The following is a 26,316-nucleotide window of genomic DNA, read 5'->3' on the forward strand; positions in this document are numbered from 1 at the left end:
AGCCTGGGGTGGGTGGCTGGGAGGCTTTAAAAATGTTCCAGCCCGGTCGGAGCAGACTTTTCTTTCCCTGTCCGCACTGTTGCAGGCAGTAAGAGGGAAAATGCTACTTACCAGTATGCATCTGTTCTTGGCATGTAGAGCTGCAGAGTCGTACACTTTTGCAATAGATCGCCACCTGGTGTTGGGCTCGGATGGTTGCAGGTTGTTGTCTTCTTGGAAGAAGTCTTTGTAGTCACAAGATAGGTGACTCCTCCCTTGGACAATACTGCGCATGGTCATCGAATCCATCCTCAGATTGTTTTTCGCCATGATAAAGGGAAAGGATGTCCATGCGTGTGCATCTAAGTAAGATGAGTACTGGAACGGATACAAGTTCCGGGGAGGCGGGAGGGCGTGAACGACTCTGCAGCTCTACATCTTGTGGATGTATCTCCCATTCGTGAATCTGTTGTGACTGTCGGCTCAACAGATCTGCTATCTGATTGTGAATTCCTGGAAGGTGCTCTACTGTCAGGTGTATGTTTTGAGGAATGGCCCATCTCCAAATGTTCTGTGCCAGCTGGGACGGTTGCAGAGAGTGTGTCCCCCCCCTGTTTTTGTATATAATACATGGCTGTCATATTGTCCGTCCGGATTAGGACAGCTTTGTTTCGTACTTGTACCTGAAACGTTTTGAGTGCTAGGAAAATTGTTAGCAGCTCTAGATGGTTGATATGGAACTGTTTTTGTTGGTTGTTCCATTGACCCTGTGTGGTATAGTGTAAGAGATGGCCTCCCCATCCTGTGAGGGATGCGTCTGTCTTGAGCACTATCTGTGGAACTGGTTCTAGGAACGGCCGCCCCTTTGTCAAGTTCTTGGTGTTCCACCATTGCAGAGAGCGATTTGTACGGCTTTCTACCAACGCCAGGTCTGTGAGATGACCTTGAGCCTGATTCCACTGCTGTGCTAGACATTCTTGTAATGGTCGCATTTGCAGCCTTGCGTGTGGAACTATGAAGATGCAAGACGCCATCATGCCTATCAGTCTCATGAACACTCTGGCTTGGAGTGACTGTTGGTGTTGAAAAATGGAGACTAAGGCCTGAATGCTCCCAGCGGAAGCAAACAAAAACAGCGAGCTCCTGCAGCACCAAAGATGGGTGCAGGTGGGGAGCCAGCTGGGGTCAATGGAACCTTGGGGCTCCCTTCACTGCCCTAACGTACTATTTAGTGGGTGCTCTAGGTGGGCAACAGAGCATCAACCCAAAAGGACCACAGGCCCAGGGAACTGGGAACCCCAGGGATACTATAGGCTCAGGGAGGGGACCGGCACCCCCTCTCCTTCAAATTAAGTGCATTCCTGGGTGATGGGGTATCCGGGGCCTTTTAAGGTTTTGGGAGGAGGTCCTTGCTCCCCCTTCATTTAAAATATTTGTTTTAACCACAGGGTATGCAATCCCTGTGGCAACTACCGGCTCGGGAGGAGGCAGTGCTACCTGAAGCTCTTAATGGCTCGGGAGGGTGGGGCCACCCCTACCCTTTATTTAAATAAATGGCACCATGGGATTGGGTCCCCGGAGAGGTTATAAATGATGTCATTGAACATCACATGAGTGATGTCATGTGAAGTCATAAACTGTGCAGGCGGGGCCACTAGTTACAGTTAACTCTGCCAAATGTAACTGGGGAATTTCTGTGATTTTTAAAGTTCAAAACTTTAATGCTGTCACTGACATTCACCCAAGTATAACTTTACTTTAACCTTTAGTTTTTTCAGTGAATACATATATAAATCAATCAATCAAACATTTACTGAGCGCAGCAAAACACCCATGAGGGTCTCAAGGCGCTAGAGCTGTTTGCTGCTGTATGGAGGTTTGATCATTCAAGCCTCCAGGTCCTTAGTTCTCTTCTGAACTGCTGGAGAGACGATGTGGTGCAGGGGAAGCTCGACGGATCCATGGGGTGTCTGAAAGGGAGAGGGAGGCTTATCGAAGGTATCTGGTTGGTTGGTAGAAGCTGTCAGCCCTAGGGTGGTCTTACCCAGTTTGTTTGCCCTTTCGCCTTTTTTTTGCCACCGTCTTTTGTTGGACCTAGGTCTCTGGGCGCCTTACCACTGCCAAACAGTGCTGAGATGCATGTGCTCTCTCCCAACAACATGGCTGCAACAGGCCCCTGCTAGTGCGGAGTGGCCATTGTATACATGCACTATTAGTTAAGAGCAGGCTGGGACATCCTGATAAAGTATCTCTGCCATCCGCCTTTTTGTTCCAAAGCCTAATATGTGGAAGGTCCTGGAACCTTCCAGCCCTGGAAGGGGTTATGCTTTGCCGCCTTTACAGGAGGGTCACCTGACCTAGGGGTATACGAGTATAACAGGGAAACCTGACTGTCAGTTGGGGCACCACTGGACCAGGGGAAACCTCTAACGGGGTATAGGTGGTTGGTCCTAGGGGAGGAACCTACACTACTGGGACTGACTGAGCTTAGACCATGCTGTTCCCAAGTTAGATGAGGGACTCTGCCAGCCTGCTGATCTAGCCCAGCGAGGGGAACTGTGGTAAATAAAAAGCTAGTTATTTACGCCGTTCGGAATTTCTATAACTACCCAAGAAAAATGGTAATGCATAAAATGAGGAGCAGAGTCCGTGGTCTTCGAGTTGAAAGGGCTTTATTCCAGAACTCGAGTTAAGGGAGAGCTCCTTCACCAAGCGGGTTCAGGAGTAGTCTACTTTGCTTGAAACATATCAGCACTTTTATACAATACGAGTACAATCAGAAAGAAGGAGTTCCCCTTAGACTTGATTCAATCATTCATGATGTAATCATACAGAAGACATAGCATACTTGTTCTCATTTAAAGAATAACCTGAATAGCATTTACACATAGACAAACATATTGCATCGGGGTGATTGTGGTGACAACTTACAGAGTTGCTAGTATCTGAGGACAGAGAATCGAGGCATTGTCACAGGGTCATTTCTGTCGGAAAGGTAAAGAGGACGAGGCATTGTGCATTCTTTACTTCGTACACAAGGGCGGTGAGGTCTCACAATGGTATGTGTGTGCAGCGGGGAAGAAGGAGAATGGGCTGTAGTAAACTATTCTTCTTCGTGGCTGTCTCGTGTGTGTGATTAGGTTTTCCCTTGGTTGTTAACCCAACCCGTGGCTGTCCTCGCAAACTAGGAAATCATTGATGAGCGAGAGCTGCTCGTTCGGTGACAGAGTTAGGGAGGGGGGGTTTTCTGAGTCACCCATCCGACTGACTCCGTTCTTGTCTGAGGGAAAACATCGAACGGGACGGACACCCATAGGTTACATGGTAGCTGGACATTATTCTTTACATGTATCAGCTTTATGAGAAAGAGAGCAGGCAAGAGGGGGTACAACGGGGTTTGTGCTTGAAGTAGGAGGATCGGCTTGCCTGGTCAATGTCAGGGTGGATAGGGTGCATGATGGGACACCAGGGGAAAAGGGAGCTTTTTAGTCAAATTCCACATTCCCTCCTTGTCAAATAGAAACCCAATTACAGAAATTCTTAATCAATTTCTATATTCATCAGGTCGTATACTTGCTCCTGCAACATAATTATTTCATTTTTCTTTCCTCTGTTCTTGAGGTGTGGGGGAAGATCAACATAGGAATGCATAGTGGTATTCTTTACAAACGTGGAAGAATGTGGAGGGAAAACTGTACATAAGATCCATCCCAGACAGGCTGCTACACAGCAAACAAGCAACATTGTAAACAGAAAAATCGAGAACCTGCTATGCAGTAATTTTACATAATTAGTCTTTTTCCATTGACGCACCGCGTCATTTCTCCTCATGATGTCTATGGATTTTAGTATCAAGATGTCTCTAGACACGAGATCAAAACGTCTCCCAGCAGCCGCTTCATCAAGAGCTTGTTCCTGGGCTTAATTAGCCACCGGTGCGTTATGATCAGGTGCAATGTCTTTAGTCTGTTTTTGGTGAGATCGCAGCCGCAATCGGTATTCCTGTTGAGGAGTGAGTTCTGGAAGTGGTGAAATTATATCCGGGGCGTTTGTAGCTGTTGAACAGGGCACAGTGTCTGTGGGTGTAGGTCCAAAAAATTTCCGACAGTGGCTAGCGTGGAGCCATCCTTTACGTCCTTCTACTTTGACGGCTGTCCTCGTGGTCAGGAGGACCAGCTTAGGAGCTGTCCATCTCTTCTCCAGGGGGCTGGTACGATCGAAATTTTGGATCAAAATCCAGTCACCGGGCCTGATGGTGTGTTCTCCAGGCGTGGTGTGGTCTGGAAATGCTGCTGTAACCTGTGAACGACAAGATTGGAGTGCAGACATCAAGGAAGCCAGGTAATCTGTCAACATATTAGAATCAATGTCAGTCAGTTTTCTGGGAGAAGGGTCACCCCAGATGTTAGGAGGTCTCCCGAATGTTATTTCGAAAGGGGACAGTCCCGTCCGGGAATGTGCCACCATTCGCATATAAAAGAGAGCGACCGGGAGGGCAGTGGCCCAGTCTATCCCTTTTTCTGCACATACTTTGGCGAGTTTTGTTTTCAAGGTTTGGTTGTGCCTTTCTACCAAGCCAGCTGCCTGAGGGTGTCGGACACAATGGAATCTCCAGGAATATCCCAATAAAAGAGAAACAGCCTCCATCAATTTGAAGGAGAAAGGCTGTCCGTTGTCCGAATAAATGACCTTTGGTAACCCATACATGGGGAAGAATTCTCTCACTAATTGCTTAGCGGTTGTCTGGGCACCATAGTCTGGGACGGGGTATGCTTCAGTCCATCGTGTCAGTGTACACACTACCACTAGCACATATTTGTACCCTCTGCATCTGTCCATCTGGATATAATCCATTTGGAGGACTTAGAAAGGATGATCAGGAGGCTGGAATCCACCTTGTTCTACTGGTACACCTTTACCAGGATTAAATTAGCAACATATCATGCAAGTTTTTACTTTTTGTTTGGCTGCAGCTCTCAGATGTTTGTTAAACCAGATGTTCCGTAAACTATCCAGCATACCTTTCTCGCCTAGGTGGGCGGGACTATGGGCCGTGTCAATTATGACTTGTACCATGGAATCAGGGAGAAACCACACTGTTCGGTCTTTGGTCATCCAACCTTGATCTGTCTGGACCCCTCCTTGTTCAACCCATTTCTTTATTTCATCTGTGGTGGCATGTGTCTGGATGTCTAGCACATCTTTCAAGGGGTCTCTCACTACCATAGTGACAGTCTGTGTTGGTACCTGAGAGTCTGATGTGTTCACTGGACTCTGGGCTGTCTGTTTAGCAGTCCGGTCCGCTAAGTCATTTCCTTTGGATATGGTGTCTGTAGCTTTGGTATGTGCTTTGCATTTCAGAATAGCTATGGCTGTAGGTAGGTGTATGGCATCTAGTAGGGCTTGAATCAGGGGACCATGTTGTATCTTGGCCCCATGTGAGGTAAGGAAACCTCTTTCCTGCCATAACACTCCAAAATTGTGAACTACACCGAATGCGTATTGGGAATCGGTATAGATGTTCACTTTCAATTGTTTTGCCCATATGCAGGCCTGTTTCAGAGCGATGAGCTCTGCTGCTTGAGCTGACAGAATGTCAATTCTTTGGGTCTCTATAACTTTACAGTCCGTTGTTACTGCATAGGCTGCCACTAACTCTCCAGCACTTGTCCTCATACACGACCCATCCACATAGAGTGTTACATCAGGATCTGGGAGTGCAACATCTGTTAGGTCTTGTCTTGGTTTTGTCACTACGTCGATCATTTCCACACAGTCATGTTGTGTCGTGTCATCTGGGTTTAAAGGCAAAAGGGTAGCAGGATTCAACACGTTGCATCGTCTGATCTCTATGTGTGGCTGAAAGAGCGTTAGTTCGTATCCTGTCAGTCTTGCTACAGTCAGGTGTTGTGTCTGCGTTCTGTTCAGAAGGACTTCCACAGCATGTGGTACTTGTACTATCAGGGGATGTCCTAACACTATTGAATCGCTTTGTCTTATGGCCAGGGCTGTAGCCGCAACGGATTTCAGACATGCAGGCAAAGCTTGTGCTATGGGGTCCAATGTGCTAGAAAAATAAGCACAGGGTCTGTTTCTTCCTGCTTGGTCTTGTGTGAGGACGGATAGTGCTGTTCCGTCACGTTCGGTCACAAACAGGGTAAAAGGCTTGCTGTAGTTCGGGGTGGCCAGAACTGGTGCTTGACACAGAGCTAGTTTTAGAGCTTCAAATGCTGGGGAGTGTTCCGATGTCCAAGGGAGAGTTGTATGAGTGGCTGCTTCCACTGTGGTTAACTGTATGAGTGGCTTGACTATTTGGGCATACTGAGGGATCCATTGTCTGCAATATGAAGTGAGACCAATGAATGCGCGAACTTCTTTCTGTGACTTTGGCTGTGAAATTGTCGAAATCAATTGGATTCGTTCTTGTGTTAGTTGCCTACCCTCTTTCGACAGCAAATGTCCTAAGTAAGCTACTTGGTGTGCGCAGAACTGTAATTTTGAGGGAGACACCTTGTGACCTTTGTCTGTCAGGAAATGTAGGACTGTGAGAGATGCTTTTTCGCATTCTGGTTCTGTCCTTGCTGTGACGAGGATGTCATCTACATACTGTATCAACGCTGTGTTGGCAGGCATATTGATACTGTCAAGTTGTCTTTTTAGTGCTTGGCTGTAGATGCTTGGGCTTTCTGTAAAGCCTTGGGGAGCTCTAGTGAACCTGAAGCTTCGTCCTTTTAAACTGAATCCGAAAAGATATTGACTGTCGGGATGTATAGGAATGCTGAAAAACGCATTCTTCAAGTCGATGACTGTGAAAAATGCAGCTTCGGGATCTATGGCAGTCAATAGTGAAGAAATATCTGGGACCACCCGATATTGTGGGATCACACATTTGTTCAGTTCTCGGAGATCAACCACCAGTCGGTAGACCGGGGGTGCCTGAGGGTCAGTCCTTTTGAGGACCGGAAGAACTGGAGAATTGCAAACATTTGAATCAGTCTCAATCACCACACCAAGCTCTATGAGTTCTTGGATTATTTTCAGTAAGGCTTGTTCAGCCTCGGGTGGAATCTTATATTGTCGTATATGGGGTAAGACTACACCCTCCTTGAGTGTGACTTGATGTGGGGTGATGTTCATGTATCCGACATCAGTCGAGCTTTTTGCCCACAAATGTTGCGGGTTGTCTTTTAGTCTGGGGTCGAATTCTTTGACTGTGAAATGTCCTTTGAAATCTCGTAGAAACAATTTTACTCCTTCCGGTGAACAGCATATTACTGCTCCTAGTTCTTTGAGTGTCTTGATACCTAGTAAATTCTCTGGGCACGTTTCTGTAAGGACCAAATCAATAGTACGTGTCAGAGGGCCTACTCCTAAAGAGACTTGTTCAGATACTTTGTTTATGATTGGTTTTCCTGAAAAGCCCAGAGATATATTATGTGAGCCAGAGAGAGGAACCTCTGGGACTTCCTTATGACTTATGGTAGTCCTACTCGCCCCCGTATCTATGAGGAATTTTCTGTCTTGTCCCAGTAAGTGAGCTTGTACATATGGACCTTTCTGATCTACTGGAACTGGAATAAGGGGCAAGTCACTTTCTCTCTCAAGGCTGTCTCATGCACCTGGTTCAAACTCGGGGTAATTTGACTGTGCGTACTGGTACATCTGTGTGGCAGCAGTAGCGGGCGTTTGAACCTGTGGCGGCGTAATGGTTTGAGGCTGCTGAGTGTTACCTGGTCTAGGAGTGTGTGGGCGTTCTTTCGTCTTTCCTGTCGCTATGTTATGTTTCAGAACTGGGCATTCTTTCACAAAATGGCCCTGCTGCTTGCAGTAGTTACAAGTACCTTTATTGCCCCCCACATTACCTTTGGGGCCTGTGTTTACTGGTGCCGTCTGTGCAACCAGTACCTTCATTTTTGTGTCTTTTACTCTCTTCTTTTCCTGTTCCTGTTCCTCCCTTATTCTGTTGTGGTGGTATTGTAACATCTGTAACATTTGTGAAGGACTATTTGCTTGCCAGGTACTCTCAATTTTCAACACTCTATTCCTTATGGGGGGTAAGGCGTTGTCCACCAATTTGGACACAAAAAGATGAGGATATGCCGCGCTGCTATGTGCGAGACCACTATTTATAGAAAAACATTTCTCTAATCTGGTGTAGTAATCACCTGTATCCTCGTCTGGCTTTTGTTTACAGGCAGAAATGGCATCCCAATCTTCCTTTTTTGTTGTCAACAACAGAGGCAAGACCTGTCTGAGGAGACTGGGCAGTTCTCTTACGCGCTCACCTAAACCTTCACCTGGTTTTCTGTCTGTCTCTTCTTGTTCTAGGGCAGTCCACGTGATCTTTTTACCACCCACCTCCCAATCTTTTTCCTTCAATTTGTCAAATATGCCTGTGGGTAGAATTACTTTAAAGAGTATTATTATATCTGGATATGTAAAACTACCCATTTGGAGGATATCTTTCAACTCCCTATGAAATCCTCCGGGATCTTTTTCGTGAGAGGGCACCATCTTTTTCATTTCCATTATCTCTAACTTGGTTAGGGGAGTATACACATGTATTCGTTGCAGTGTACCATCTGGCTGGGGTATGGGGTGGACTTCTCGTAAAGGATATTGGCCTATACTGTAAGGTTCATGATCTGATGAGGCTAAAGTAAGTTGGAGGAAACGGAGGCGCAGATCCAGGATGGTGTTGATCAATTCCGGTCCCCGAGACCTCCATCTATCTGTCACTACTTCTTGTAACAATTTGTATAGTTTGTCTGGTCGGTGGAAGTTATTCTCGTGTAAGGTAGCCAGGTGTTGGACCATATAAATACCTGCTAGTCGTTGTACGGCTCGGGGGAGAGCCAAAAACATTTGCGCTATTATATCTGGGCCATATACCCGATGCTTTCATATCCAATGGGTGGCAGACCGGGCCAATTCTTTTTCTTGCTGTGTAAGGGGAGGCTCATTGTCCATCCATTCATCTAGGGCTTTTTCTGTGGACTGAAAAAGATCTTCAGAAGAAGGATCTAATCTTTTAATTTTCTGCGACATTCGCGGGGTTCGCCACTTTGAGCCAGGACAATGTCGCGCTACACCCAGGAAATTCATTCTGTCTAGTGTCTGACCCTCATCTTCTTCTGAGTCGTCTTGTGTGACTTTTTCAGAGTGAATAGTGACAATTTTCTTAACCAGTCTTTTAGTTACTTTGTCGATCTGATGTCCCAGATCGTGTGCTCCTCTGTGTATCTGATTGCTAAGATCTATTAACTCAGAGTCTACGCTTCCATTACCCGGGTCTAGTTCCCGGATCAGACAATTTATGATGAACCGCAGGAGCAGTCCTCTGATGGGGACTTTTCTGTTTTTCATGACCTGGACCAGAGTATCCGGACCTTCACCTGTCCGTATGAATTCGTAAACTCTATCCAAATGCTTCGTTATATCAGGGACCTTTTGGAGTTGACCCACGGCTAGTCTTAATCTCTCTGATATCGTGGCCATTGGGCCATTACCGGGTTCGGGGTCGTAAGGACACTCAAGAGGCGGGACATCGTCTTTATCCTCGGCCCCGTTCCCGGACACTCCTAAATCAGAAGTAGAACCACCGGCCACTAGTTCAGGAGCATGTATGGACGGGCGTGTTCTAGGCATGTTTACATAAGCGGGGGGTGGTTCGGACGGATAGGCAGGGAGGAAATTTTCAGGAGCAGTGGGAATTACTTTGACTGGGGACTTGGGGTGTTCTTCTACAATTTCTTCAGGCAAAACGGGATAAATACCAGTAACAAGGGCGTTTCTCTCTCTCTACCTGTTCAGCTAGGACTTTCTCACCTTCTTCCTGTAATTGCTTTTCTTTAGCTTGTTCCGACATTCTCTTACTTTTCTCGACTTTCCCTAGTTCTTTCTGGGCCCTCCTATGCGCTTCCTTACGCCATAACTCAATGGCTTCTGTCTGTGAGGGCCTTGCCTTTCTTTTCCATAACTCTTCCTCCACTCTCATAATGCATTCTATATCCCATGTACCTGTGGCAGGCCACCTATATGCCATCTCTAATTTCTCGGTATAGTCTACCCAAAGGTCTAAAAATAATATGGCACTCAACTCATGTTTGTTGTACATAAAATATCCAGGAGTATCTCTAGGCGGAACTTTAACTGGTTTTTCTAACAGATTCTTTTTGGTGCCAATTGTGCGTAATTTGGAAAATAGAGGCATTCTTAAATTCAACAAATTACGATTTAAAAGACTTGGAATATACAAAACAAAACGAACACTTTATACACTAGAATATAGTGCAACCATACCGGTTTCACGAATGAAACACGTCTTTACCGTTTTCCAAAAATGGAACCCGTCTTTATACTATCTCAGTGGTACTCACCAAGAAGCAAAACTTGAAGACCTGGTCATCGGACTCTTGACGCTTGCGCAGGAATTCGGGGCTCCAAAGACCTCGGACTCGGCACTCTCACTGGTCAGGCTCTGGGTTGGGACGCTCCGCTATCTTCTTCACCGCCTCGTGTGGATGATCAGTCGCAGTCTGCCTCCTCCTCGTCTCGAGGGAGTTAGCGGGAACACCCCGCTGTTGTGCACTTGAAATCCGTCGAAAGTATGGAAGGGACAAGGACCCGACTTACATCGCCGGCGCGTAGGGAAGAGGGAGCGTCCCTGTTCAGGCGCCAATTAATGTGGTAAATAAAAAGCTAGTTATTTACGCCGTTCGGAATTTCTATAATTACCCAAGAAAAATGGTAATGCATAAAATGAGGAGCAGAGTCCGTGGTCTTCGAATAGAAAGGGTTTTATTCCAGAACTCAAGTTAAGAAAGAGCTCCTTCACCAAGCGGGTTCAGGAGTAGTCTACTTTGCTTGAAACATATCAGCACTTTTATACAATACGAGTACAATCAGAAAGAAGGAGTTTCCCTTAGACTTGATTCAATCATTCATGATGTAATCATACAGAAGACATAGCATACTTGTTCTCGTTTAAAGAATAACCTGAATAGCATTTACACATAGACAAACATATTGTATCGGGGTGATTGTGGTGACAAGTTACAGAGTTGCTAGTATCTGAGGACAGAGAATCGAGGCATTGTCACAAGGTCATTTCTGTCGGAAAGGTAAAGAGGACGAGGCATTGTGCGTTCTTTACTTCGTACACAAGGGCGGTGAGGTCTCACAATGGTATGTGTGTGCAGCGGGGAAGAAGGAGAATGGGCTGTAATAAACTATTCTTCTTCGTGGCTGTCTCGTGTGTGTGATTAGGTTTTCCCTTGGTTGTTAACCCAACCCGTGGCTGTCCTCGCAAACTAGGAAATCATTGATGAGCGAGAGCTGCTCGTTCGGTGACAGAGTTAGGGAGGGGGGGGTTTTCCGAGTCACCCATCCGACTGACTCCGTTCTTGTCTGAGGGAAAACATCGAACGGGACGGAAACCCGTAGGTTACATGGTAGCTGGACATTATTCTTTGCATGTATCAGCTTTATGAGAAAGAGAGCAGGCAAGAGGGGGTACAACGGGGTTTGTGCTTGAAGTAGGAGGATCGGCTTGCCTGGTCGATGTCAGGGTGGATAGGGTGCATGATGGGACACCAGGGGAAAAGGGAGCTTTTTAGTCAAATTCCACAGAACCCAGGGAACCGTTGACAGTGTGCTGCAGGGAACCATCCTGTCGCTGAAGCCTGCCAACTCAACCCCCCTTCTTCCCCCAAGAACCTGCACTGAGACCTGCCATCCATGCCCCCAAGAGAGGCGCTGGGCCCATCAAGCGCTGTCAGGAAGAAGTGGACTGCCTGCTGTGAGCACTGCTGGGGGTTCAACCAGGTAATCAGCGCTGTACCACCTGGACGCTTTATTGATAGTACTGTGCTACTGGCGCTGTATCCCTGAAGCCCTGTGCTCCTTAAGCTGTGCCCCAAGCACTACTTTGCCCAGGACTTTTACAGATTGCTGCTGCCCGACCTGTGCGCTGTGCTCCTAAAGCGCTGAGTGTGACTTGGAAGTACTGTCTGCCTCCTAAGCGCTGTGACTGACTCCTAAGCGCTGTTATCTCCAAGCGCTGTGCCACCGAAGCGCAGTGCAGGCCCAGAACTATCACCTGCTGCTGGGTGCCGTGGCCCCAAAGCGCTGGGGTCTTTAAGCGCTAATTGCTGAACTCACCGCCGTGGCCCCCTGTGCTGTCGCAGAAGAAGCGCTGTGTCCATTATCACAGCCGCGACCTTGGGGTCGCCAAAGAAGGAAGGCATCGTCCGCCTGACCTGCTGTGTGCCCAGGGCCGTCCCCAGACACGAGTGAGCCATCTGCCCAGCACCGCCAGGGCCCCCCGAGGCCAGGGGAGGGCCGCCGCAGTATTGACAAAAGCCGCGCTGGGCCTGGGAAGTTAACGTGGCCACCATCACGTGATGGGGCGCCGGCCACGTCATTGGCTGCGCTCCCTCTACCGCCTCCCAGCCATTGGCTGAGGCTGCCACGCCCCGCAAGCCGCACTGTGATTGGCGGATGAAGGCGCGCCTCTGCCACACTGCGCTTTCATTGGTCCCCGGGCCGGAGGAGACATCAGGAGGCCCGGGACCGTCCCTGAACAACGGCGAGGGGGCTCCCAGGAGAACGAAAGCCCCCGACCTGCCCCAGACCTGAGCCAAGCGGCGAGGGCCTCACGGAGGCCCACAACGAAGATAACACCCCCGGGGGAGGGTGAGATTCTGCGGAGACAGCAGGGGCTGCCGAGGAGCCTCGTGGGATTAGTGAGGTAGCCCCGCGACCGCCCCTCCTCTCACGAGACTGCAGCTGGGCCCCGTTGGCCCTAGTTAACCCTGCAAAGGCCTTGTTGGCCCTGGAGGCCTGAAGTAGGTGGGAGTGAAAGTGATTAAAGGCCTTCTGAACTAGGCCCAAGCACTGCTCTGTTCATGGTTGTACTGTGCCCGCGTTAACCCCCTGCCGGGGACTGTTCCTTTCAGCATGCCCCTGTTCAAGAAGCGCTGTAGATGTTTCTGCTGTGCCATTTATGCTTATGTTGAATTATTTCAATGTTCACCATGCACAAGAGATTTTTTAATGTTGTAACCAGACCTATGAAAGGTTACATTTAATGAATCTGCTTATGAGGAATGTGATTGCCTAGACTGCCACTAAATAATAGCGAGATACTTGCATTGAATTAGCATTTGAAAGATGTTGACCCCTTGTGACTGATAAGAAGAGTTACGTACCTGCACTGAATAGTCGAGATGAAGAATCTTGTTTGAAACAACAATCTGGTGTGGTGTCATTTTATTGCGTGTGCCTTCCTGTCTCAGTGCGAGTGTGTGCTGCACCACTGCTTTACACATTGCCTTCGGGTGCCTTCCTGCCTCGCGTCAAGCTACCGTGATGGAATTGGTGACCCCAGTTCTAACAGAAGGTCAGGCATTTGTTGATGTATGCTGGTCCTTTGCTGTGCAGGGCCTTGTAGGCGTGGTTCAGCATCTTTGAACTGGCATCTCTTATAAATCTGAAGCCTGTGTAGTTTCTTGATGGGATGTGATGTGGGTCCTTCTGAGGAGGTTGAGTGTGAGTCTTGCCGCTGAGTTCTATGTTGTCTCCAGTCTGCAGTCTCAGCAGGAGGCGTGCAGTCATTCGTACGTAGAGCGTACTTCCATAGTACCGTCTGCTGGTGATGAGGGCCTGAGTGACGGTCCTTCTAAATTAAGTTGTAAAACTGTACATTTCCATATTTATTTACTGTTCTATGCCACCTCATACTTTGATGTCTGTCATGTTTTTACTATTTAAGCTACCAAATATTACATACTAATACATCTACCGGTAAAAATTAGCAATATACCACAAATGCATGTTGACAAATGCCATTATTTAAAGAAATTTCATCATTTTCCATGCTGTCCATCTGCTCAGCTGTTGGGCTGTAATTCATGAAAAAAGGAACAAAAAGAATTGCCAGTGCTGATGTGAATACTATTTAAACAACTAATGTCCAAACCTGAACTCAAAAAATAAGAACGGGGTGTACTATTTAATAGTTTTTTATTTTAAACAAAATTTTTTACCAAGCGAACGATTTTCAATATTTTCATTTACATAAAAGTGTATTTACAAAAGGACACAAGAAACTAAGATCGTGATTTGGAAACCATCAATCATACAACATTTCATGCATATCACATCCATTCAAAACACATTCGTACCATTCAGGGACAAAGGGAATTATACAACACGATTAAAAATCTGTACACCACGATATACTACAAGATCGAACAATGGGCCACTATCTGCGAGGACCTTTTTACAACGACAGATGACAGAACAATTCGTTGTGTCTTGTACAATCCTATACAAATTAACAAGCAAAAAAACTTCGTAATAATAGAACACAGTATTGTACTAGCGACCCAGAAAAAACAAATCTACTCTGTTAGCGACAAGAGTAGATTTGTTTTTTCTTGGTCGCTAGTACAATACTGTGTTCTATTATTACGAAGTTTTTTTTGCTTGTTAATTTGTATAGGATTGTACAAGACACAACGAATTGTTCTGTCATCTGTCGTTGTAAAAAGGTCCTCGCAGATAGTGGCCCATTGTTCGATCTTGTAGTATATCGTGGTGTACAGATTTTTAATCGTGTTGTATAATTCCCTTTGTCCCTGAATGGTACGAATGTGTTTTGAATGGATGTGATATGCATGAAATGTTGTATGATTGATGGTTTCCAAATCACGATCTTAGTTTCTTGTGTCCTTTTGTATATACACTTTTATGTAAATGAAAATATTGAAAATCGGGGGAGGAGCCTGGCCAGCGACCATGATGGCCGCCTGACTCCTCGGCTCCGCTCACCTTTGAATTGCTCTCCCGGTTTCCGCGACATCCTGCACGCAATTCCTGGAATACTTGGCGCTGGCGGAACCGGGAGGGCAGCCTGATCCTGCCGCTGTGTCTTGAGGTCGGATCCCGGCAGTGGAAACGCTGCAACGCCCTCACCTCTCCCGGACTCGGCGAGGCAGGCTCGGGGTCTTTGTTCTGGAGGTGCGCCTGACCCGAGTGAAACGACGATCGCCGTGGGCTGCGGGACGGGGCTGGCTGCCGTGTCTCGCAGTAACCTCGAGCTTCAGGAGCCCTGCTTGCCGCTTTCTCCGGCCTGCGCACGGACGCCCCGGGAGTAACATTGTAGCGCTCTTTGAGACCGGCATTGCTCCCGCCGCTACTTTGTTTCGCTGCAGGGCTGGGACGAGCTCCATCTTGCAGCCTGATTTCACTCCCCAGAGGTAAACACCCGGGTCTGGCTCTGCTTCAGCTTTGCTGCGGGGTGAATATAACTATTGCCCTGCGCTCCCCCAGTCCGGGCTCCCTTTATCATGGACCAGCTGAAGCTGCTTGGGAATGCTGGCAAGGAGAGTTACCGACCGACGGCGCGACAATGCATGCACTTGCACCGTCTGGAGGACGATGCTGCGCCCTATCTACCCTCGGCGCCACTGCGGCTCTGCGATATCCTGAGCGCCCTGTCCGCCTTGAGGGCTGACCTACGCGCCGTCGCTGGGGAACTGGGGGGTCGGATGGACGCGATATTGGCCGCGGCCCCCCTGCCTGTACATGAAGATTCGCAGCATCTGGCCGCTTCGCCACACCCGGAGAAACATCCTTGTGGCCCCTCTGCCCCAGTCTCTGCTGACATGGCGCCGGCGCGGAACTCTGATCCTGCTAGCGTGCTGGAGGGAGCACCCCGAGGTAGCCCTGAAATGCTTGTAACTGTTTTCCGGATGGTGAGATGGTATCGGGCGCCATTTTCTGAAGATCTCTCAATGGCGGCTAGCGAAATGCGATTCCCTTCCCTGGACTGGTGGCGACGGTTGGGACTGACTGTACGGGGTGACCCCGCACCTTGCAACGCTTCGTGTGACATTACCGTTTTCTCGGCAACGGGATGGATGTTCGTTTGGGACCATTCCTCTATCCTGACAGGGCCCCTTCATCTCCTTCTTTCACCTGGGTCGTCTTCGTTCCAGTTGGACTGCGTCGTTGCATCCTATCGTACGGGGCAAGGTTGAGGGTATCCTATCTCCCTTCGGAACTGTCTTCCTGGTACTGCTGGGACACTGATGGACTGTTGGCGGATCTCGTATGTTGGTACTGTATTGGTGGTGGAGTCGGGGCGAGGGTGGCAGGAATGATGTAATTCGACAGTTTTGGACAAGTTCTTATGGCCCTCCCCCGGGCTTTTGTGAGTTATGTTCCTTTCTTTCTTTGTCCTAACGGACTTCTTCTCTAGGTGAACTGTGCTCTTTCTTCATTCTTCTTTTCTCTCTGTCTTTTTCTCCCTCTCAATTTTCTCTTTCTCGCTATATTTCGGGTTATGGGGAGACAAGCACTCTGCTAGGGGGGGGGGGGTAGGCCGTAGCCTCTGCATGTGTGTAGGGTGGGGGGGTATTTTTAGTTCATGGTTTTCTTTTCTATGGTGCCTTTTTTGCTATTATATGCTTTTTCTCTTCTTTCTTGGCCCGTGTTAGGCATATTGGGGGATGGGTGGTAGCGTGGTATTAGTTGAGCATTCGCGTCCCCTTTAGGGGTGTGTATATTCTGTGACCATCCTCTGGTTGGGACCTGCAAGTTGCAAACTGTGCTGATTGATAAAGGTATCTATAGGAAGTCCCACCTACACAGACCTTGTTTCTTTTCCTTCATTGTACTAGTACGGAGCAATATGACCTGCTTTTAATGGTAGCGATGGAAACTTTTAAAATTAACCTTCACGGATTCTGAGGCATGGTAATACGATTACTACAGTGTAACCCTTTTTACTGCTTGCTTTAATGGGAGATATTACTGTGTCGCTGTAACGCTGCATTGGTGCTTTACTGCTTCCGTGGCCGGCCGGATGGTTGTAGGCCCGTATTTGTTCTGATTTGATGCACAATAAAGGTTTCCAAAAAAAAAAAAAAAAAAAAAAAAAAAAATATTGAAAATCGTTCGCTTGGTAAAAAATTTTGTTTAAAATAAAAAACTATTAAATAGTACACCCCGTTCTTATTTTTTGAGTTCAGGTTTGGACATTAGTTGTTTAAATAGTATTCACATCAGCACTGGCAATTCTTTTTGTTCCTTTGATAGTTTGGCTCAGCCTTGCTGATTAGAGCCCCCCCGTAGTTGTTATACACAGTAATTCATGAAAGACAGCACGGAGGTTCATTCAAAAGAAGCACAATTTTCTGTATTTATCCACATTTAAAAATAAATGCAGACAGAAAACACATTGTTTTTTGTCTGTATTTATCTGTAAAAATCCGTAAAAACGGAAAACAGTGAGCCTAATTATAACGTGGTTCAGGGCAAGGTTTCTTCATTGCACAGTACAGTATTGTAGCGTGACGCATTGCTTTGCTTCTTCCTGTTACAGGGCATGCTGGTAGTGATATGCATTGCAGTATTCTTTCGTTTGCAAAGTACATTACAGTGGTGCTACGTATGGCATTGTTTCTCTGTTGCACAGTATAAGAGAATATTGTTATGCATTGCAGTATCGGTTTCCTTTTGCAACGTGTGTGATTCTAGCAATACGACTGGCCTAACCTTTTAGAACCGGTTAGAAGTGAACGTAACTGTTGGGATTAGAACCTACCAACCCACAGGAAAGAATACTACCCATTCTTCTATGTTGATTTTTTATTGTGTGGTTGTTTCGTATAATTGCTTATATAAAGATTATACTAATTTTATCAAAACTCGTGTGGAGTCTATTTGTGATGACATCATGGGGTTAATGTGAGCTTGGTTGCACATACTGAACACGCGTGCCTTGGAGATCAGCTTGGCGGCTTGTGCCAAGCTATTAAGGGGGTGAGCAGGGCTATCTCAGACGGTGTCCTTACTTAGCCTAACGTTGAAGCGAGGGGTCGGGGACTCCAGCCTCCAGCATTTGGCGGTGGCGGCGGTAAGCGAATAGGATCCCCACTTCCAACATAATCCAATAGAACTCTTCCTTATCTGTACTGATCACTGAGCTCGTATTAATAAAAAGATGTTCCCAAAAAAGAAATACAAATCCTGTGAGCAATGACTGCCTCGCTATTTTGGTTACTCAATATTCCTTTTGTGAACTTCCAGACTACAACCCACCTTACCTTCATTTTCATTCTTCAACCTCCACAATCAGCTAAGACCTAGATCTTCGTATAACCACCTTGTGGACCACACACCTACTCACCTGCCCAAGCACTAGGACACCTTTTTGTGTGATTAGTGCAATACACAAATCACCATAACATAACACAATGGGCATTCATGCAACAAGCAGCAGCTAGTGCATTTGTAAATTCATCTGGTCTATACCGTCCCAGTAAATATTTTAATTAATAAATGGAGATTTTTCCTGAGGAGGAACCATGAGCCATTAAGTATAGTGGTTATCTGGGTTTTTCATATGCTTCTTTAACTGCTCGTGTTTCCTCCTCAGGGAAAAGCTCCATTTATTTATTGGTCATCACATAGATAGAGAACTCCATGCATTCGGGTTTGGTGTGGTGAGTTTTATTAAAATTAATTCACATATAATATAATAACCAGTAACCTGCATTTATCAACTTTGTGTGTTTCCATATTGAAGTTGACCACAGTAAAGTATACAACACTATGGACTGGCTCACATTGCAGTTTAACTTATGCTTTCATAATATACGTACCTGCATTTGCATTGAGAAACAAGATGACTGCGATGTACCAGCCTGCCACGAGATACTTTCGAAGGTCGAGGGGAGAAGGATTCCAATGTACGATAACTGGGAAAGAGAAGACTCCCGAGAAGGTGGTCGAATTCGATTTTAATCAAATGTCTCATCTTGAGAACTGAGAGCAATGTATCATGTTGTCATAGTATGTATGTTTTATTTGTGCACAGTGAGTTACCAGATACAGATGCCCCTTGCATACTGCTAAGACACTATGATTTACCGCATATATACCCCTATTCATCTCTTAGGAGAGGCCTGTCTTTCAGTGGTGGATCCCCTGCTAAGGTGGAAGAGCGTCGCCCCATTGCTTTTCAGCAGTGAAAAAATAAAAATAAAATGAAGATAACAAAGGTTATTGTCATTTGAGTTTTCCTCGCCCACTTCCTGCAGTCGACCCAAGGGCGGGCCGGCCAAACCGTAATGCACACTTCGATCTCTCCTACCGAGCTGTGCTGTAGAGCCGGGTTAAAAGCAAGTACAGGATTGTAGTCCCTTTAGCGAGGCCTAACTAGGGCGCTCACACCAATCACAGTGCTGGGTAATACCAACATGAGACCAGCGTCTGGATTAGTGTCGGGAGCATGTGGCAAAGCAGGTCAAGGAGTAGAGGCTAGAAGAGCACTGATGCTGCAGATGGCATGGAAACATTTTCTTTTTCATTTTTTTTCCCCAAGCTGCCCACCACGTTAATGCCCCAGCAGCCGCAACTGCTGACTTTGATTCCTAACCCTCAACAGTTATTTCATGGGCTCATTTTTTGTCTTAGATTTTGTTTGGATCTTCATTTGATTCTACTTTTTGGAGGCTTCTTCTGTTGGTTTCACTCAACTTCCCGACCCCTCTAAGTGCAATCTCAGAACCTTAAATACTTATATTATATGTTGTTCTCTCTTACTTTTTGGTTATTTCTATGCAATTCAATATGTATGATACACTTCCATAACTGTGCTTCCCTTGTATCTAGTTTATTTCCCATCTACATGGTACTTTCCCCTCCTTCAGTCCCCTATTATTACCCCACTTGTCCTCATGTGGAGCTGGTATTCAAATGCTCGAGAGAAGGAGGAGGATGGAGTACGCACATGGACAGAGTCTTCTGCGGCCTGGTGCAGGTACGACGAGGCCATGCGGACCTGCGGCGGATGAAGCTTGCCGTCCTAATCCATTGGACATCTGCCACCTGTGCTCCCGGCGGGGCATGGTTGTGGCTGGGATCTGGTGGAGCTGGTCCACGAGGGCGCCGGTCTGCCACTGGTAGTGGAGGGGGCAGAGGATTTGCATGCCTGGGAGGTACATGAAGCCATCAGGGCGAGTAGAGCCACCACAGCCCACACCGGCCCCTTAACAGCCGCCAATAGCTGCATGTGTGTAGCGTAAGGCCTAGGAGTGTTCCTGACCTGGACACCCCCCAGGGAGGGCTGAAAGGTGCTCTTCTGACCTGGGAAGCGAAAGGGGCATCCAAAAGGAGAAGGAGAGATCGTGCAGCTCCCCCAGTGAGACTCTGTGGTGCTGAGAATTGGCCCTCCTGAATTGAAGATCTGCTGTATCGGGCCTAGAAAGGTAGCGGAAGGGGACAAGGAGCGGACTGTACATCAAGATCCACATCCCAGGCCCCCCCCTGACTACCAGGTCTATGACCCTGAGAATACCATAGGCAGACCAACGGGGCAGTACTGGACGGATCCCCCAGGGATCTCCCTCGATCGCCACCGAAGTCCGGAAGACTACACCTGGAATCCTAGCTTTGGGGGTTGATCAAGCCCAGTGTCGCCATGGGCAAAGACAGGCTAGCAAAACCATCCCCTTCCCAGACGCGAATGGAGCAGTTTACCACAAGCACTGTGGTCACCAATCCTGTTACCACCAACAGCACCCCGCCACCCGAATGGGATCTGGACACTATTCTTCAGGCAATCCACACATCACAGGACTCAGTAGAGACCAAGATCGGTGAAGTATGGGTTGACATACTCATTCATCAAGAGCTCCGCAACACCACGGCTAGAATCACAGAGGCAGAATCCCGATTATCCTTCGTGGAGGATGAAGTGACATTGTTAAAAGGCCAGTTCTTGAAGCTCCTCTCCCATACGTTGTCATTGCAGAGAAGTACGCTCACAACCCAACCTCTCCTACCAGGGTGATAAGGTTATGATGTTCTCTGACTACACCAGGAAGATACAAAAACAACGGAGACGTTACACTGCAGTCAAACAGAAGCTATGTGCCCTCAATCTTCCCTACCGACTCATGTTCCTGGCTTACCTCAGGGCAATTTACAGCAACAAATGTTTCTTCTTCGACACCCCGGAGGCGGCGTGGAACTGGGCCACAGAGGAGCCCCGCCACCAGCACAAGGGGACAACCCACCAGGGGTTGGGACACATACCTAAGCCACAGCATACCCGATCCCGACAGGGGCGCACAGCAAGCAGAAAGAAATCCTCGTCACCTGAAGTAACTACTAGAAGCACATCTGGTTCCCCAGCGGAAGAGATGAAGCAGGCTCCCTCAAAGGAATGAGGTCCCACCGTGGAGCGGCCCCGGACCTGCTCCCAGACACCTACAAGGGTAGAGAATGTAGATTCGGAACTCTCACGTAGTCCTATAATATGATAATGGCCCGAGAGTAGCAGACACTACTGAAAAGCGGCCCAGCTGGCCACAAACACCTCTGGTCTCCTGAACTCACTCACATCCGTTGAATTGGAGGGGTCCACCACTCCATCTTTGATTCACTATGTCTGTTTGTGTTCCAGTTCCTCCTTTCAGGGCGACAGATGCTTCCAGGGACGAAGTATAGGGAGGGGGAAGGGTTGGGGGTTTGTTAAGGTTTCTCTAACTAAGCTCTAACTAAGCTGGGGCACACGAAACAGTAGGCCTACACAAAGCACGCACTGACACTTTAGCAGTGACGCCCCAGGCCTGGGCCTGGGTGGCACAAGGCAGGGCTGTCCCCTCTCCCCCCTACTCGTCGCCCTAGCCATCGAACGTCTGGCCTGCCTCATTTGATGCGACACCCAAATCCAGGGGTTGCAGTGGAACTCGTTCTTTGAAGACTGTATTGCCTTGTATGCGGAAGATGTGCTCCTCTACATGGCAGACCCTGTGTACTTTGGCCCGATGCCTACAACTCCTCAAACGCTTCGGAGAAGACTCAGGACTGAAAATTAATCCTGCTAAATCCACATTGGTCCCACTACACCCTTCCTGTGAGTGCTTGGAATGGCAAATGAACATCCGAATCTGACGTCCACGTTTCCAATATCTGGGGATTTGGGTAAAGTACATCCAGAACTCTTGTGGTCCCTTAACCTGCCCCGTTACTTAAGAGAACCAAAGAGGAGTTGTGAAATTGGCAAAATCTTCCCTTAAATTCAATGGGGAAGATAGCTCTGTACAAGATGATGATCCTTCCTCGCTTCCTATACATAGTACAAAACATACCTCTACACCTCCCACGACACTGGTTCCGAGCCCTGGTCAGAGTCTCTACCTCGTTCCTGTGGGTAAACTCGAGACGCCACATGGCGCAGACCCACTACCAAATGGCCCGCATGATGGGGGCATGGGAATGGTAGACTTATATCTTTATTATATGGCCATACGCCTGTTGGTGATCGATGAGTGGATGTCAGGAGGTTGGGCAGATCCGGCATACCAGCTCCGACTTGAGGATATGAGACTCCTGCAAGGTGGGTGGGGGTGGGATAGGGGTTGTTGGGCACCTGTATAGTTGTCCTAGATATAAAATACAAGTAGGCGTAATGGAAAAGATACATGCTTCCTGTAAAGTTGTTTAACACTGTATGTGGACTGGTCTAGTCTGTGTGATACTTGCCCATCAAGGTACGCTGTATGTAACTTAAAGGTTGTATGCTCCTTAAATGCCAATAAAGAAATTCTTAAAATTAAAAAAAATGAGACTCCTGCAGATACAAGCTATGCTGTACAACTCACCAATCCCTCACAGTATGCTTGAGGTCACCAGATCTGTCCCCCTGACATGGCGCTTCACAACAGAATCACACTACCGACAAAATCACATTACGAACACCCCTGTGGCAGGGCACATGGGTGGGTGTAGTGGCGCGGCTGGAAGGATTTCAGAGGTGGGACCTTGTAGGCATTTCCAAAATTGGGGACGTCTGGAACATTCCATGACGTCCAGAACACTTACTCACTTAACACCACCCAGTTCCCAAATACCTGCAGCTTCAACACACGCTTGCCGCACACATACCCAGCAAAGCAATGCTCCCTGAGTTTAGCCCCCTTGAAGCTAAGATAATTATGGGGAAGTTCGGTCAAGGAGGGATCCTGGATCTATAAATTCCTCATCATTAACTCCCCCACCACGCTGGACCATCTACGAACCCGATTGGAGGGTTGGCTGGGCCCTCTGGAGGATGATGATTGGAGGGATGCCCTTATGGCCCCCGGGTGATCCACCAAATCAGCCAGACTGAGACTAATTCAACGTTATTACCTCCACTGTGCGTACCTAACCCCTTCAGGCTACACCAGGCGTGTTGCTTGCCTGCCCCGAAATGCCTCCATTGTACAGAAGAACCTGCAGAGTTCTACCATATGACTTGGTCCTGTGCCTCCATATCAAAATACCGGGCGGATGTGGTTGGGGAGCGAAGTGTGACATTGGGATGGAAGGTTACCTGTACACTCCAGGTGGTGATCCTGGAGGGTATACGAGGCTCCAGGGCAGACAGAGCATTCCTAAGTATGGCTTGTGTAGTGACCAAGAGACATTGCTGCCAAGTGGAAGAGTTTTACCCCCCTTACAGTCACCCAGTGGCGGAGGGGCTTGGACTGGTGTGCCTTGCAGGGGAAGCCGGCATACCTGGGCCAGGATACCAAAAGATGCACAAAAGAGTGTGGGGCAGGTGGTTGGGTCTGCTGGGTTGAGGTAGGGGTGCGGGGAAGTAAATGTATCATTGTTGAACCCTTTGGTAATAAAAGGGTGAGGGTGCATCGCCTTGTACCTCAAACGCGGTCTGGGTCAAGCAACCGCATCTTATATCTATGCACTGTTGCATCTGCATTGTCTGTTTTAAAAACTAATAAAATGTGAGTATTAAAAAAAGTGAGAACATAGTAGGAGGCAGGACACAGCCCTGGTGAACGCCTTTACAAACTGGTACCCTTTACATCAACTGGGCCTGACCACTCCCCTCCCAATGGATATGCGCCTAATTGTCCTTATGTACCTGAATTAAAAGTGCCAGAATGTGAGGGGGCATTGCCAAGTCAGCCAAGACCCTCCTAAGGCCGAGTCGAGGATTCAAATCAAAAGCCGATTTTAAGTCGACAAAGGAGACATAAAGGCTGCCCCTGCCAATCAAAACTGTTCTCCAGTAAATTCACATGACGCAAAAACCTGGTCAATGGTTGAGACCCTACGATGGAAGCCTGCTTCAAATGGACTGAAAACATCACTTTCAACCATCCAGGCTTGTATTTGATTAAGAAGACAGCGACCAAACTTTTCTGAATGCAGTCTATAAGATTTATTGGCGTGGTGTGGAACGGTCGCCTTTTTTAGGTCTCGCCCTGGCAAAAGCGCGCTCTCGCCGCGAGACCTATAGCCGTCCGCTCTGCTTCCAAGGAGCCAAGGGAGACAAGAGATGGTCACGCGCAGCACGCCGGAATCGGATCAGGTCGCGCGCGTGAACACCCGCTCCGATTCCGGCATGCTGTTCACACACACACACAGACGCGCGCGAACACACACACAGAGAGACACAGACAGACACACGCACACACAGACACACACACACACACACACATACCCCCTTGCCCAGCGGGCGGCCGCGGCACTCGTCGCTCACCACAACCTCCTCGATGCGGCCGCATGCGGCGCAACCCTGGAAGGACACCGTGTTCAGGCTCCAGTCCAGGTCGAGCAGCAGCCGGGGGTCGAAGAGCGGCTTGCCGTCCGGCATCATGGCAGGAGGGAGCGGCTACGTGTCCAGGCCCGGTCGCCGATACCAGCCCGGCAGGAGCGCGAGCCTCTGACGTGGCACGGCGGGTACCGGCTCCTGGCACGTGCCGTGTGTCCGCCCATTGGGAAACAAGCGCAACTGCAGGGTGAAATAGGTTGGAAACAAGCCGCGCCCCTAGCGTGACGGAGAGGGGCAGGAGCCAACCGATGTGACGGCCCGGGCTGCTTGCTGGAGAGGAGCGGAGGTCGAGAGGAGGACAGGATGTTAAGTTGGGGCTGGGACTTGCCCAAGGTTCCCCAGTTCCAAAGTCAGACGCTTTGGCTGTTGGCTGTAAAGCCACATCATCTACTCTCCACATCCTGCCTTGGGTTCCAGAGTCACCAGCCTGTCAGGAAACCTCTCAATTTCCTCATAGCCCAGTCTAACTCTGGGTTTGTCATCCGCTTTCAAGTGCTTCCAAACTACAGAGGTATATCATTGCAGTAGATGAACCATACACTACTCACCCGTAGACGCGACATTCTCTTCTGAGGTCCTCTTCATCAGTTATGTCGTAGGGGACAGTTTTGATAGCGGCGACTTTACCCTTATACAATCCTTTACGCACTTTGCCACAGCAACCTTCACCAAGAGTGTAAGACATGATTTGAAATGAGGCAGACCTTTACCCTGAAGAACAAAGCAAACAACAAGAATTTGTAAAGGCAATTATTTGACTCTTCTACTGGTATACGATTCTCTCAAGCGTCAGTAAGATATAGAGCATAGGTATAATATGGACATCGCCAAGGCAAGCTTCTTTGCTCCAGGAAAATGCAGAGACAGCAGCAATAGTACACGCTCCCCCCTCACAATAAACAGTACAGCAACACAGTGAAAGCATCCCTTGTTGAAGAAAATGTACAGGACAACAGCTCCAGAGCAAATCTCCTTCCTCATAGAATATATATGTGGGCAATTAGGGTATTGGTTTGGGGAAGGGGGGGCCTCGGTGAAAACCCCATCCATCTCTGGCTGAAACATTAAAATGTCTAATTAAACCTGAGTCAACTCCCTGGTAGCTACAGCACAGAGCGCACAGGCTTAACTTAGGGCAATACATAAAGTATGCATGCAGTGGTCAAACAGTAATAGAGTCAGCAGTAATAAAGTCAAAACACAACACAAGAAAAATCCTAAACTAATTCAGAAAAATATAGTAAATTTTCATAAATACAATTACATCAAAACAACAATACCCAATACGGAAAACTGGAGTTATAGATTTTTTTAATTAAAGGTTTAAAATAGCAACAAAAAGCATTAGGCGCCAACTGCAATCATCTCGTTGAGCTGGACAAGAACAAGGTTTAAGGCCGACTACGAGGGAGCATAGTCGGATACAGGGACCAGATTCATCCCAGTGAAATTTTAACCTTGGAACAAAGGGCCAGATGTAGGTAAATCTAATTTACCGACTCATAAATACTGAATCATACCGATTCGGTATTTATGAGTAGGTAAATTAGAAGGAGGGAGATGTAGGTAATTTTTTATTTTGAATTACCGATTCTGTAACAATCGGTATTTACCGATTCGGTAAATTCCGAATCGGTATTCCCAATTGATTCCTATGGGCTTTGGAGCCCATGGGAATCCATGGGAAATACCGATTC

The 26,316-nt window shown here is 47.8% G+C and overlaps 1 protein-coding gene across 1 annotated transcript in view; it reads right to left on the minus strand.

The window, feature by feature from the left end:
• Positions 1–26,316, minus strand: part of LOC147701180 (myosin light chain kinase family member 4-like) — a 303,279-nt gene that overhangs the window by 92,639 nt on the left and 184,324 nt on the right. The window contains exon 6 of the mRNA XM_086929935.1: positions 25,168–25,323. Coding sequence (XP_086786061.1) covers positions 25,168–25,323 — 156 coding nt within the window. The remainder of the gene's footprint in view (positions 1–25,167; positions 25,324–26,316) is intronic.

This window comes from Lissotriton vulgaris, chromosome 7 (genome assembly GCF_964263255.1).
Source record: "Lissotriton vulgaris chromosome 7, aLisVul1.2, whole genome shotgun sequence".
Lineage (NCBI taxonomy): Eukaryota > Metazoa > Chordata > Amphibia > Caudata > Salamandridae > Lissotriton > Lissotriton vulgaris.